At 47.8% G+C, this 12,190-nt stretch overlaps 8 protein-coding genes across 8 annotated transcripts; 3 read left to right on the top strand and 5 right to left on the bottom strand.

Annotated features, from left to right (window-relative positions):
- Window positions 1-191: 191 nt before the first annotated feature.
- On the bottom strand, window positions 192-1,338 carry GIQ15_04856 (uncharacterized protein; the record flags this gene model as incomplete). Its single annotated transcript, XM_033552273.1, has 2 exons — window positions 192-1,262; window positions 1,333-1,338. 2 exons carry the CDS (start codon window positions 1,336-1,338, stop codon window positions 192-194), a joined length of 1,077 nt encoding a protein of 358 aa, XP_033406003.1.
- Window positions 1,339-2,028: 690 nt separating this feature from the next.
- On the top strand, window positions 2,029-2,453 carry GIQ15_04855 (60S acidic ribosomal protein P2; the record flags this gene model as incomplete). Its single annotated transcript, XM_033552272.1, has 2 exons — window positions 2,029-2,187; window positions 2,274-2,453. 2 exons carry the CDS (start codon window positions 2,029-2,031, stop codon window positions 2,451-2,453), a joined length of 339 nt encoding a protein of 112 aa, XP_033406002.1.
- A 630-nt stretch (window positions 2,454-3,083) lies between these two features.
- GIQ15_04854 (40S ribosomal protein S15) lies at window positions 3,084-3,949 on the top strand (the record flags this gene model as incomplete). Its single annotated transcript, XM_033552271.1, has 5 exons — window positions 3,084-3,101; window positions 3,162-3,180; window positions 3,310-3,367; window positions 3,522-3,818; window positions 3,880-3,949. 5 exons carry the CDS (start codon window positions 3,084-3,086, stop codon window positions 3,947-3,949), a joined length of 462 nt encoding a protein of 153 aa, XP_033406001.1.
- A 344-nt stretch (window positions 3,950-4,293) lies between these two features.
- GIQ15_04853 (histone methyltransferase SmyD1b) lies at window positions 4,294-5,913 on the bottom strand (the record flags this gene model as incomplete). The annotated part of the gene is made up of 4 exons (XM_033552270.1): window positions 4,294-5,111; window positions 5,153-5,168; window positions 5,291-5,593; window positions 5,653-5,913. 4 exons carry the CDS (start codon window positions 5,911-5,913, stop codon window positions 4,294-4,296), a joined length of 1,398 nt encoding a protein of 465 aa, XP_033406000.1.
- A 556-nt stretch (window positions 5,914-6,469) lies between these two features.
- Window positions 6,470-6,922, bottom strand: GIQ15_04852 (30 kDa heat shock protein; the record flags this gene model as incomplete). The annotated part of the gene is made up of 1 exon (XM_033552269.1): window positions 6,470-6,922. The coding sequence occupies one exon, from the start codon at window positions 6,920-6,922 to the stop codon at window positions 6,470-6,472; it is 453 nt and encodes a 150-aa protein (XP_033405999.1).
- A 1,130-nt stretch (window positions 6,923-8,052) lies between these two features.
- On the bottom strand, window positions 8,053-8,751 carry GIQ15_04851 (uncharacterized protein; the record flags this gene model as incomplete). The annotated part of the gene is made up of 2 exons (XM_033552268.1): window positions 8,053-8,100; window positions 8,149-8,751. The coding sequence occupies 2 exons, from the start codon at window positions 8,749-8,751 to the stop codon at window positions 8,053-8,055; spliced, it is 651 nt and encodes a 216-aa protein (XP_033405998.1).
- A 741-nt stretch (window positions 8,752-9,492) lies between these two features.
- GIQ15_04850 (uncharacterized protein) lies at window positions 9,493-10,890 on the bottom strand (the record flags this gene model as incomplete). Its single annotated transcript, XM_033552267.1, has 1 exon — window positions 9,493-10,890. One exon carries the CDS (start codon window positions 10,888-10,890, stop codon window positions 9,493-9,495), a length of 1,398 nt encoding a protein of 465 aa, XP_033405997.1.
- Window positions 10,891-11,629: 739 nt separating this feature from the next.
- Window positions 11,630-12,126, top strand: GIQ15_04849 (uncharacterized protein; the record flags this gene model as incomplete). Its single annotated transcript, XM_033552266.1, has 2 exons — window positions 11,630-11,802; window positions 11,907-12,126. 2 exons carry the CDS (start codon window positions 11,630-11,632, stop codon window positions 12,124-12,126), a joined length of 393 nt encoding a protein of 130 aa, XP_033405996.1.
- Between the last annotated feature and the right edge of the window lie 64 nt (window positions 12,127-12,190).

Genomic DNA, 12,190 nt, shown 5'->3' with positions numbered 1-12,190 from the left:
ACAACGAAAAGACCAAGACATCATGCAATCATACAGTATGGAGAGTGAAAGTCGCTAAGTTCAGAGGTAAAAAGGACATTGGACGCCACTAAAACCGCAGTCCCAGTCGCTAAAGATAAGGTGAAGCAAAGGGGTGGACACAAGGAAATAGGTATCGAAGGTATAGGCATAAGTAGTAATAGGAAACTTGTTTAGCGTCGTGATTTAGCAAGGGCGTTTAACTTCATCTTGCGTTCCATCTTCTCTTTCTTTGCTGCCATCTCGAGCCTCAGCTCTTCTTCGTCTTCTCGCCTAGCTATTCGAAGGGCAGCTTGCTCTTCCTGTTCGACATCAAGGAAGCCGGCTTCCATGTCGGACTCGTCGGAATATAGACCTTCCTCATCGTCTTCATAACCGTAGTCGCCTTCGTCTTCTTCGTCGGTGGCTAGGTATTCGTTCCTAACAGCGCTACGGCCTCTATTTCGGCCGTAGAGACCGTCCTTCCCGGGGGTACGCCGGGGTGGCAGGCCAGATGTTCCCGTATAGGCTGGCTCTGACGACTTGGTAGGAGGTTGGCTGCCTGGTCGGGGCCGCGCAGTGCCTTTGTATGTGTCTTGCTTGCTCACCTCGGCCTGGCGAGCTTTCAAGATGGCATCCTTGGTGCTCCTTGAGGCGGGGGCGGCCCCTGGTCTGTCTGATGAAGTTTTTCTGTTTACTGGTTCCCGCTGCTTGGCTTCCTCTGTCATCCGCTTCTGCTGCACCTTGCTCTTCTTGTCCTTGGGCACGGCTTGATGTCTTATCAGCCCAACAGCAGCGGGTGCTTTAGTCTGCAGAGCTTTAGCCTCGGCCATCATTGCGGCATAGGAGCCCTTTGGAGGCGGTTTCGAGGAGACGGCAGCAGCATTAGGTTTGGCTAGGGCAGGCTTTGAAGCATTAGAGTTCGAAGATGCTGGTTTCGATCCAGGTTTGCGAACAGCGTCGCTGTCCCTGGGTGAACGCGGGGTAGGGGTTGAAGATTGAGATGAGGCAAACCGCTCGGGCAGGGTCTTTGGAAACCGTTCATTCCGGGGTGCTGCCGGACGTGGTAGCTCTTCGCCTGCTTTCCGTTTGTGAGACGTCCCCGTATAGCCATTATTGCCGCTTATAGAGGTCGCCGCGAGCTTCGAGTTTAGAGACGGCTTCGGGCCCGAGGAGGTAGAGTCTGGAGTGGTGCTTTTTGGTGGGGGAGGCGGGGTGAAAGACACCTCCCCCGTCTCGATGGATGAGAGGACAGAGTTGAGGAACTGGCCCGCGGAGGTATGTCAGTCAGATGCCCATTCAAAGAACACGCTGGCTTTTTATGCCTGGACTTACACTCATTTTGTAGCAGTTGGGCCTGATATTATCTGGTTCTCAGCGTGTATGTAGGGTAGAAACCGGTCACCAGCGATGACTGGAGGTTGAAAACAACTCATGATTCCCAGGCGCGAAATCACCTCATAGCGAGATAGCCCGTCTGCAGATCTTTATAACGGACTATAGAGGTTTCATATATGTCGTGCAGGGGCCTTGCTAGCACGCCTGAGAAAGGAAACGAAGGCCGACGAAGGCGCTGGAAAGGGCAGAGGAACTGCGGCGGCCGCGAGACTTGGTTCCGACGGGTAGCAGCAGCGCGGAGGATCGTTGGCGCTGGGCGAGTTGAAGCCTTGAAAGCAGAGGGATTCACGGCGGTATTTATAGAAGAGAAGAAAGAAGCCAAGGAGGAAAAGAAAAAGGCCTGATTATGTCATCAGCCAAGCCATCGTTCTAGATATGGACTAGCGTCAAACCTCGCTTACTGTACTGATTACATAATCCCACTGTGCACTTTTCGCTTTCTCTTTTCGGTTTCTCTTATCTTTTTCTAACCTCCAACAACGATCGCAAAGCCGAACTCGACGACTCAGTCTCCGCCCAACTCGCGGTTAAATCGATTGTTTCTCTTGTTCATCTATAGATTTCAACAGGTGAGCTCTCCGCCTTGTCTACTGGGCATTGATAGAAACTGACGCATCCCAGAAACACATCAAAATGAAGCATCTCGCAGCTTACCTTCTCCTCGGCCTAGCTGGCAACAGCTCTCCCTCCGCCAAAGACATCAACGCTGTCCTCTCTTCCGTCGGTATCGATGCCGATGAGGAGCGTGTCGAGAAGCTCCTCGGTGAGCTCAAGGGCAAGGACCTCCAGGAAGTATGTTATCCCCGCCAAAAGAAATGATAATGATAAGATGCACTGCATATGTGGGACACTGGCTAACAGGCTGTGCGCTTCGATAGTTGATCTCTGAGGGTTCCGCCAAGCTCGCCTCCGTCCCATCTGGCGGTGCTGGCGGCTCTGGTGGCGCTCCTGCCGCCGGTGGTGCTGGTGGTGCTCCTGCTGAGGAGGCCAAGGAGGAGGCCAAGGAGGAGGAGGAGGAAGCCTCCGATGAGGACATGGGCTTCGGTCTCTTCGATTAAGCGCATCCTCTCGAGGATCCTATCAGGAAGACCAAAAAATGACGGCAGTGATGGCTCATACGGCGTTATATCAGTAATGAGGATGGACATAGCTCAGTTCAGTCAGCGGAAAATCTTCTTTTGATGCGTATGCGAACGCGATGAACTGGGTTTGGAATAACCGAGTAACTACCGTCTTGTTAAATAGAGGAATTGTTACATGTTTCTATGAGCGAGGCAGCTTTATTGTCTGTTGTCGATACCATCAAAATGATATAAAACCTATTGGCATGCTGCTAAATTCTTCCACATTGCATCTACATAATTATCCTATGCGTACTCTTCTCTAAATTAACAACTACCCAACATATACTTGGAATAGGCTAATACTTCATCGTTGCTATCGGCGAGATCTACTTGTATAGAGCGGAAAATAGTTAATCTGGGCCGAGGCTGGATAGGGCTATGACATAAGCAGGCCACTTAGGGCTAATGTCGCTTAGCCGAATTCGCTCTCCACCTCGACCGCCCAAACCGACTTTGACGACGTCGAGACGAAGAGACAGACAACCGCCAACCTTTGACATTCTCCCCTTCTCTTCTCTTATACAAGGGCAAGCCAGCGTTGCTCAGAGACCAAAGACCGCAATCATGGCTGACGCTGAATACGTGAGTACACGGCCTTGTGGTGGTAATGACATTTGTGACTTGCGACTGACTGTTTCATAGAACGCCGAGGAGGCTGCCGGTACGTGCAAGATAACCCGGGAATATCCTTCAGAGGGCCGGGAGAACGGTCGATGGTGGACGTGCTGGAATATTTTTTGGGCGATGGGATACGGATCGAGGAGTTAACTGACGAATTGTCCATCAACAGAGATCAAGAGAAAGAGAGCCTTCCGCAAATTTTCCTACCGTGGAATCGACCTCGACCAGTACGTTCTGACCTCCGCCTTTGCAAACCCCAACGCCTATTCAACTTCTTCACCATCCGTATTTTTCATGCCAAAATTTCATGCTTGTCACATGAAATGCGCGCACATCAGATGCAGAATAGAGAACAAACCATCTAACGCATAACTGCTACAGACTCCTTGACCTCTCCTCCGAACAGCTCCGCGATGTTGTCCACGCCCGTGCCCGCCGCAGATTCAACCGTGGTCTTAAGCGCAAGCCCATGGGTTTGATCAAGAAGCTCCGCAAGTCCAAGCAGGAGGCCAAGCCCAACGAGAAGCCAGATCTCGTCAAGACACACTTGCGTGACATGATTGTCGTACCAGAGATGATCGGCAGCGTTATCGGAATCTACTCCGGAAAGGAATTCAACCAGGTCGAGATCAAGCCCGAGATGGTTGGCCACTACTTGGCTGAGTTCTCCATCTCATAGTACGTGCCACTTCCTGATACCTTGGGACCTTTAAGTGCACCCGCTAACCTTTCCTTCTAGCAAACCCGTCAAGCACGGTCGACCCGGTATTGGTGCTACTCACTCTTCGCGTTTCATTCCTCTCAAGTAAACGAATAATCCGCACGCACTTGACGTTTTGTATTGGGGGCATGTCAAAATGTTTTTATTTTCTCTTACATGGGGCAAAAGGGATGGGGTTCTTGCTTTGTATGGAAGGGCTTTATATCCGGAACCCCTTCTCCCGAGTCATGTAACGGCGTAGAAATGGAAGAGCTCTTAAAGAAGTCAGCTTTATTCATCGTCATGCCAACCCACTGCTAGATTTATGATTTTAATGTATCTAGCAAAAATGCATTCCATACAACCAGTGCCTCTTCAAATTGGTATTATTCACGCACCCAAAACTAGATAACAGCTATACTGGTAGCCGGAACCATCTATCTCAGCAGCACTTCACCCGTCCATCTCGAGTGTTTCCTTCGCTATTTTCTCCAAGGTCTTCCAATGGGGAGCCATCGCCTTGGCCGCAGACTCAGTAGATGGGTCATAACCAATTGCCCTTACCGGAGCAACCATATCTTCGAGATCACTCTCATAAAGCGACGCAACAACAGGCAGTTCGTATTCCAGATGCTTGTTCAATGTGGCGAGAAGAGGATAAACGATCGATACTCCATCCATACGCCATTTGATATTACTAGGTACTTTTCCAGCTAGCTTGTCTCGGAGCATTGTGACCAGCTTCGCAAGCGTGTAAGTATGCAGGTTGCGGAGAGGATGCCATTTTTGTGGGTATACCACAGGGTCGATGTTCAAGTGTCGCACTGCACTATGGCGAAGAGCAGACCAAAAGCTCTCAATGTCGATCAGTGATGCAATTAGCTCTGATCGGATTTGCACATACGGTTGCCTAGTAATAGGCCACATCTTGGTATCATGTAGTATCCTCATAGCAGCTTTGAGTTGTTTCACTGAAGCGCGCGGTTCAGCTTTCTTTGCTGAGGCAAGAAGCTCCAGTGCCTGCTTTTCTGCCTCTTTAAGAACAACCATCTCAACCGACGTAAGAGAAGTGGTTAGGAACAGATCTTCTCGCGCCTTATCACCCCTAAGACATTTTGAGCATTTGCAAGTGAAGAAGTATCTCTCGGCTAACTCCCTTTGCCGGGTTTCGAATGGGTTGGTATTGTCAATGTAAGATATGAATACCTGCTCGTTAGCCTTGATCTTCTTCACGGCTTTGATTATGATGTTTCCCTCGTCAAATCCAACAACTGCGTTAGGGTTGCAACTATGGTTTATAAAACATGCATACGGCTGGATGCAGAGTCCTATACAGTCGCCGAATTGGTTAGTCAAACTGAAACTATTGACTTCAAGCTATCAGTAATAAAAATATTAGTACATGGTATATCTCTCTCTAGGGTCATCATAAATGTAGATGTATACTTACTTTTGCAAAGTACTCGGCAATAACCTCAAGGTCGAGGTCGGTCTTCGAGTACTCTTTCTCAGCCTTAGCACAGAGCATTATCCGCTCGTATTGTTCCTTGTTCGACCCGGAAATCTCCTTCATATGGGAACGGAGCGTTTCAAACATCCCCACGTCTAGTCGTGCATCCTCTTTTTTAGAAGCCCTCAGCTTAACAATTCGAAGGACAGCCCTTGAATTAATAGGCAGAACCCTAGGATGAAGTTGCTTATATATTGCACATTCATATTTGTGTATTGCCGACCAGTTTTCAGCTTGACATCCCTACATCGCTTCTTAGCATCTTAAACCCGATTTACAATTCATGGGTGGACGCGGCTCACCTTATGGCAGTACTTGACTACATGACAACCAGAGCAGAACTTCAAGTCAAGATCAGGGTCTGCTATGGTGAACTGGGTGCTCGAGAAACAGTTTGAGCATGTATCCTGCAACCTTTCCGTATCCAAAACTGTTGAGAAGGTCGCCGGAAGGTTGCAAACGTCTGAGCCGATATTGATGGCAGATGTCGCAAAAAGGCCCATTCCAGCGTCCCCCGGCGCCCGCCGTGGAACAGCCGCCGTACTGAACTGCTCTGAATCCATTTCTAGGCAATACTCCGTATGTTCCTGTCCGGTGTTCGCCACGAACTGGTATCAAATAGTGAAGCGGTGAGAAGAAACGGCTCCTTTGTACGGAGTAGCTGGATATCTGGTCAGGGGTGCGGTCTTGGCACCCGAATAGCAGTTTGATATTTAAGCCACACAGCTTCAAGATCAGAGAGCGGCGGTGATACAATTTCCATGATAGTCACCGATTTCATCATCTTCGACGTTTTGAGCTTTATAACGAGTAGCTTCGTTTCCTGGAAACTGCCAACACGGGCGGCTTTCTCAGTTGTCTTATCTACCAAAATATACTCTCGGGGCGCCGACAGTCCTTCCTATACCACTACTGAGTTTCATCTCTACATGGCTTTTAAATATGTAGAAAGCTCTGTTCTTACGGAAATTCCGCTTATAGTGATTTCAATATATGTGCATTATTCTGGCAAACTAATAGCGCTGGAGCAATTGCAACTTCTTTTGAGATACACTTATTCCACCCAAATTCTGCACCCTTGTCCAACCCAGGATATTTTGATTCCCCGACGAGAACATGCTAGTCGATAGTAATCGTCTTTGCAGCGCTGGCAGACGTCTTCGGGACGTGAACAGAGAGTATGCCGTGGTTCATGCTGGCTTTGACCGCATTTGGGTCCACCGGGGCAGGGAAGCTGAATGTTCGATGAAACTCTCCTCTGGATCTCTCGGATATCCAATACTTCGAACCATGCTCATGCTCCTCGACCTTTTGCTCATTCTTTTCGCCTTTTCCCGAGATGGTTAGGGACTGCGGATCCGTGAATTCAAGGTGGACATTTTTCTTGTCGATCCCAGGCAATTCACCGTCAAGATCATAGGCATCGTTTGATTCTTTAACGTCAAATCTGGGTGTAAACGTACGGGTGGAGGATACGGTGCCTTCGCCTCCCCGGTACGTATCGTAATCGTCCAGTAAACGAAAGAGTGGACCAAACTCGGTCGATCTGAGGCGTGAAGGAAGTAGAGCCATATCTTTTCTTTCAGCTATGTAGTGTCACTCACTAGGAAGATGTCAACTTTCAAGTTTCGGAGAGAGATCATGACTATCTCTGGATATATATAGCTGGAGGGTGCTGTTATATCTCCTCCTCCTAAGGTATGACGAAGTTATTATGTCACTGTAAACCATAATGACAAGATGAACCACATCAGTTGCAAACTCTGGAAACTTGAGTCTAGAGTAGTCGACATATAGAAATGTGGACTGGTAATAGCAGCGGCCTTGATTGTCAAGGTGATATCAACAGTAACGCGTAAGACTGCTCGATATACAGGCCATTCGGATTGGCCGGAATGAATACTTGCCACACCAGAATGAACTTCTAAACCTTCTGCCTTTGATCAGGTTTAACTTAAGAGCTGTATATCATACTCAAAGGATCAGAACTCTGCTCTCTTAAGTGGCGTGACAATTTCTTGACAGAGCCATTGCCTTAATCCGTGGGTATTGAATTCTGGAAAAGAATCACTTACATCCTGTATATACTGCAGCTAAGCGAGCCTCGTTCAGTTCGGCAGCTTATCCAGGTCAATGTATTCATAATCAGCTCCCCTGTTTGTATATACCTTAGCACATTCCATGTGCATTTTGAAATGATAACTTGAACAAGCTTCTATGCTTGTTGGAGCGTATCAAAGTAAACTGTTGGCCGCATAGGCTTTTCTTCCCCTGGCAAAAGTTTAGACTGTAGCAATGGCGCAACGGTGGGTGGGAATCGGATAGAGCCGTAGGAACTAGATGGTTAGGCGAAGGTGTGAGACTTCTATCCGATGGCGCTATGCAACGTTCTAGGTGTTCCATCCTGTTTGCTTTGAGTTGGTAGCTATACCGAACAATCTCCGCGTCGTACGATATTTAGATTGAACAATGTCAATACACTATAGGGTTAATGTGGCGAAATATCCATCAGTTGTATATCATGACAATATCAACGATACGACACTATTATTTGCTGTGCAATATGTGACTTTCTCAGTGGAATCAATCCAGCCCGTTCTGCCAAACATCCTTTCGCTTCCCGGTTAATTCTCCAAGGAAATGGTCAAGTGTTAAACAAATAGTGAGCCCACTGCTGAGCTTGAGAACCGCCTGATTCGCCTTCACGATATCTTCATTGTTGCTTCCGCCAATCTGACGCTCTCCATTTCCTGATTTTTAATTATACTAATCAAGTAGTTTTCCCCATGATCACTCACTGCATGGACGATGACGTTCTCGCCATATCCACAGTCTCTCTCGTTCGGCCCGGCTTCGTCATATTGGGCGAAGCTTTGCTTGCTGATCCCATCCTCTTCGGAGAGTAGGACACCTCTAGCAAAGTCCCTTGCCTCGTCGTATGATTTGAAGGTGCCCTCAATATTGATGTCGCGGAGTTCGCCACCCTGACCATCAGCATACTCGACATTGGCCTGGACGACGTAATAGAGATCAACTGGAATCCGGCCATCCTCGTATGAAGTTGTCAAATGGTTGACATTTGGGGTGGTGTGAATACGGACACGGAATGTCGTCCCATCTGGCGCGGTCGCGAAGACAGCGAGACCAGCGCGTTGACGGATCCCTAGGCTTTCAAAGACTTCAGGGTTGGTCTCGTACTTGGAAAACCATTCTCGCTCGTAGCCGGCATCAAAGAGGCAGCTGTGTGCGGCAGCCTTAGCTGCTCCAATAGAGGTATACGTGCCCGGAATACGGACCTTTTCCATCTCACCGCGAGGGTCTTTTTGGATGTGAGAAGTCGTAAAAATGACATGGAATAAGTCTCCCGGCTCGGAACTGGTAATTTCATCCATAGTGGGCATGTAAGTAGTTTGTCCGGACTATCTTATTGATTGTTAGTTCTCAGATGGAGATTGATGAAGTATTAAAGCTGGCGTTCTTAGTTATTTAACTAGTTACCGGCATCTTCGGGCCATGGCTACTAGAAATATTGCCACTTTTAATATTAATATAATTAATGTTCGCCAGTCATCCAAGGTATAACTATGTTATAGTTATGTCAATTTTCAAGCGAGGATACAAATATCGTTTGTCAGGCTGAGCCTTTCACATTGATTCCCATGGGCATTTCGCAATAATTAGATCAGCTGGCGAGTTTCACCACGCACCATCAAATACCAGAATCGTGTCTAAAACTCTTTTCCATAATAGGACTTTCGTACCGACTAAAAGGGCTGTTGCTAGAGGATATAATATCTATATTCTCTGTGTCTCAAGGTTCGAACATTGGCTTGGCTGCCTCTGCAAATTATTGTAAATCACCAAATTTTGGTCTCGAGATTTATAGCTCCTTTCCAGAGCATTATAACTGGCGTTTTGGAGCCAGAAGGTCGGACTGGGAGTTGCTGGGTAATGTGAACATGGCTGCCCAACACTCAGGAACCGTAGATTCATTCCGGCTAAGGCCTATCAGGTATGTTAGCAACGTTCATGCCGCCCTCACATGCTTACAACCAGTTCAAAAGAAGTAAACTAGGGCCGCTATGTCAGAGTTATAAAGCCGCAGCCCACCGTTGACATCTATAATCTACTCACAATTATGGTTACCAAGCTCCAAACTCCAACCTGTTCCGCTGAGAATATGCCTGGTTCACCGGGCTACCTTGAAAGTGTGCAAGTGACACTATAAACAACAAAGGCTGTCTAATATCATTTCCCTCGCGCTTCAGACTCTCGGCTCTCCCTACTTCAGAATCTATACCCTGAACTATTGCCTTGCATCCCTTGTACCAAGGAAAGAGCACCATTTCGAAATATTTGCCTTTGTCCTCGTACAAAGTGTCAAGCAGCAGTGTATGAAGGTGTGCCTGGTCGCTCGTGCAGTGATCAATATTTGGAGAAAATTCTCCCTTTTGCAGTTTAATACGCTCAAGGGTTAAGTCACTAGGGTCCGTTCGTATAATGTAATTGAGAAGATCAGTCCCTGTAGCTGATATACCGCGCAGCTTACTCTTCCTCAGCCTAGGCAACTGTTCTAGCTCTACCAGGCATTGCAGAATCCTCTCAGCATGAAATTTGACGGTCAAACGTTCCTTACGGTTATGGTAGTGGTGCAATTCAAAGTCTTCAATCCGGCCACATAAATTGACGAGATTTGCAACGCCGTCAAAATTATTTTCCTCATCAGCTTCTGCTTGGAAGTCCCTCAGCTCTTCACTTTTGGCCTCACTTATACTCCCGTAGTCATAGTTCTTGTCATATTCGGGTATATCTTTGTCAAGATCGAAGATCCTATCACAAATGCTGAGCGATAGTGACTTGAGCGAGGCCAGCGACTCTGCAAGTCCGATATCTTGTAAATCAACCGTAGTGAGACGATCGCATGGTATGCTACACTGCTGCATATTCGCATCATTGAAAGCATTCAGCCTCTTAATGCGCAATCTACTCGCGGCCAAGGCTCGTAGAGCAACTTTCCATGTATAAACTGCGCAGGCCCATATGCGTTTTGGTATATATTCCCAGGGGAACTTGGAAGCATCGGCAGGGAGTTGTCGCGTTCCATCTTTGTGAACGAGGATTACTCTGAGAGTCAGAGATTCAAGACAGCCGTCGCCATTGTATTCGGCGATTTTATTGAACACCTCGGTAAGAAGAAGAGTTTCCCTTTCTTGTATTTTATCTGCCTCCTTCTGTTGGTTCGGCTTTACCGCCAGCCCAACGAGATTCAAATTCTTGAGCTTGGATGTGTAGCCTTTAGTTTCAACGAATGTCTGCAAGGCCTCGCTCGTCAGGTCGACATTTTTAGACTGGAGGAAGCACCGAAAACGTCCTTGTGATGATTTTAGGGACACGGTTTTACCCGTAAGGCGCAGGTTGCGGATATCTGCCAGTTCCAGCGATGATACAACTTGTTCGATAATCCAGTCTGGACAGGTGCTGATAATGGGCTGCTTGGGTGGCCAGGGATTCCGTGGTGCATACGGTGATCTAGGATACATGGTAAAGATGGAGTGCTGTATGAAATGATATGCAAAATAAGAGAAGATGAGACGCAAAGACGAGTTAAGAGGGGTTGAGATGAACCCTGGCGCGCATTTCCGCGACGTTTCTCCGATATAATCAACGATTTAGTTAGTTAATTACCAGGATAATCAGGGTATTGGCAGGCGCCTTGTGGTTTCAACGTTATGGTTCTTCGCAATATTAAGTAAACGGACTACATCTGTGGACTAATCAATAGGGACGTCGCTATCATGAAGGCATATATCAGTCTGATAACTGCCATGTTCTAATAATTGAAGCTATCTGCCACAGCAGCTCTCTTGACTGCCCCAAGGCTGCTTTTAGGAAAGCGGCTTCTTCTTGGGCCGACGCAACAAGGTATAGCAGCTTACGTACGTGACCAGAATACTATACTCTCAATCAATTCGGTGTGTCCGATCATAGCTGGTGGCTGGGAACTCCTTAGCTACTGCATACAGCAGGCCTTCGCCTCTGCGCCGCTCGTTAACAATCAGTACTTGGCTGGCACGGCAGGTACTTTGCTAGAAGGCTGCACAGTCCTGGTGGTAGTTTCGAGTCGTGGTGTATACATGGTAAGAAAACATCACTCGGCTGACTGATCGCGGTTTGCTGACTTGGTCCTCTTCTCAGTGTCACTTGTGGGAGGACCTTCATTATCCTGGCTACTGGGCCACCCGGCCGCGCGGCTATTACACCTTCGAACCAGTTCTTAACATGATCAGAGGCGCAGGCAACACCATATATGCCGTCGGCCCGGCGCTTGATACCTCTCTGTTCCAAAAAAAGCATCCTTTTGAGCGTACGATAGCGTACATCATGGCGCCGCGTAACAAATTTACGCCCAACGATGAGGAATCGCTCCACTACCCGGTAGAGCACGACCAACTGTAAGTGTCCGTTGGGGATATTCCTCTTGTCCTTTCCTCTGTATGTCGATAACTCCCATGGCTAAGAATGTGGTATTTTTTTTTATTCTTCGTTTGGAACACAGGATGCAACTGTTGCGGAACTTGATCCCCCATGTCGAAATCGAGGAATATAAATACTATCCAATCCGCATGAAGGGCAAGGAACCTGTTTCTGCAGGGAGAGCGCTGTTTGAGTACAACAACGTGGATGGTGCATATCATCGGGATTGGCGACTTTGGATGGAAGAAAGGGCCATCAAGGCCCTCGATCTTGGTATAGCGATCGATGTCGAATCGTGGTGAGCGAGGGAGCTGGGCTGTACATCTTCTTCTCAGAGATGTCGTCTGCAGAGATCGAGAAGGGAGA

The sequence above is a fragment of the Arthroderma uncinatum genome (genome assembly GCF_011692745.1).
Source record: "Arthroderma uncinatum strain CBS 119779 chromosome Unknown scaffold3, whole genome shotgun sequence".
Taxonomy (NCBI): Eukaryota; Fungi; Ascomycota; class Eurotiomycetes; order Onygenales; family Arthrodermataceae; genus Arthroderma; species Arthroderma uncinatum.
Note: the sequence above shows the minus strand (reverse complement) of the source record. Positions and strands in the feature narration are given on the sequence as shown.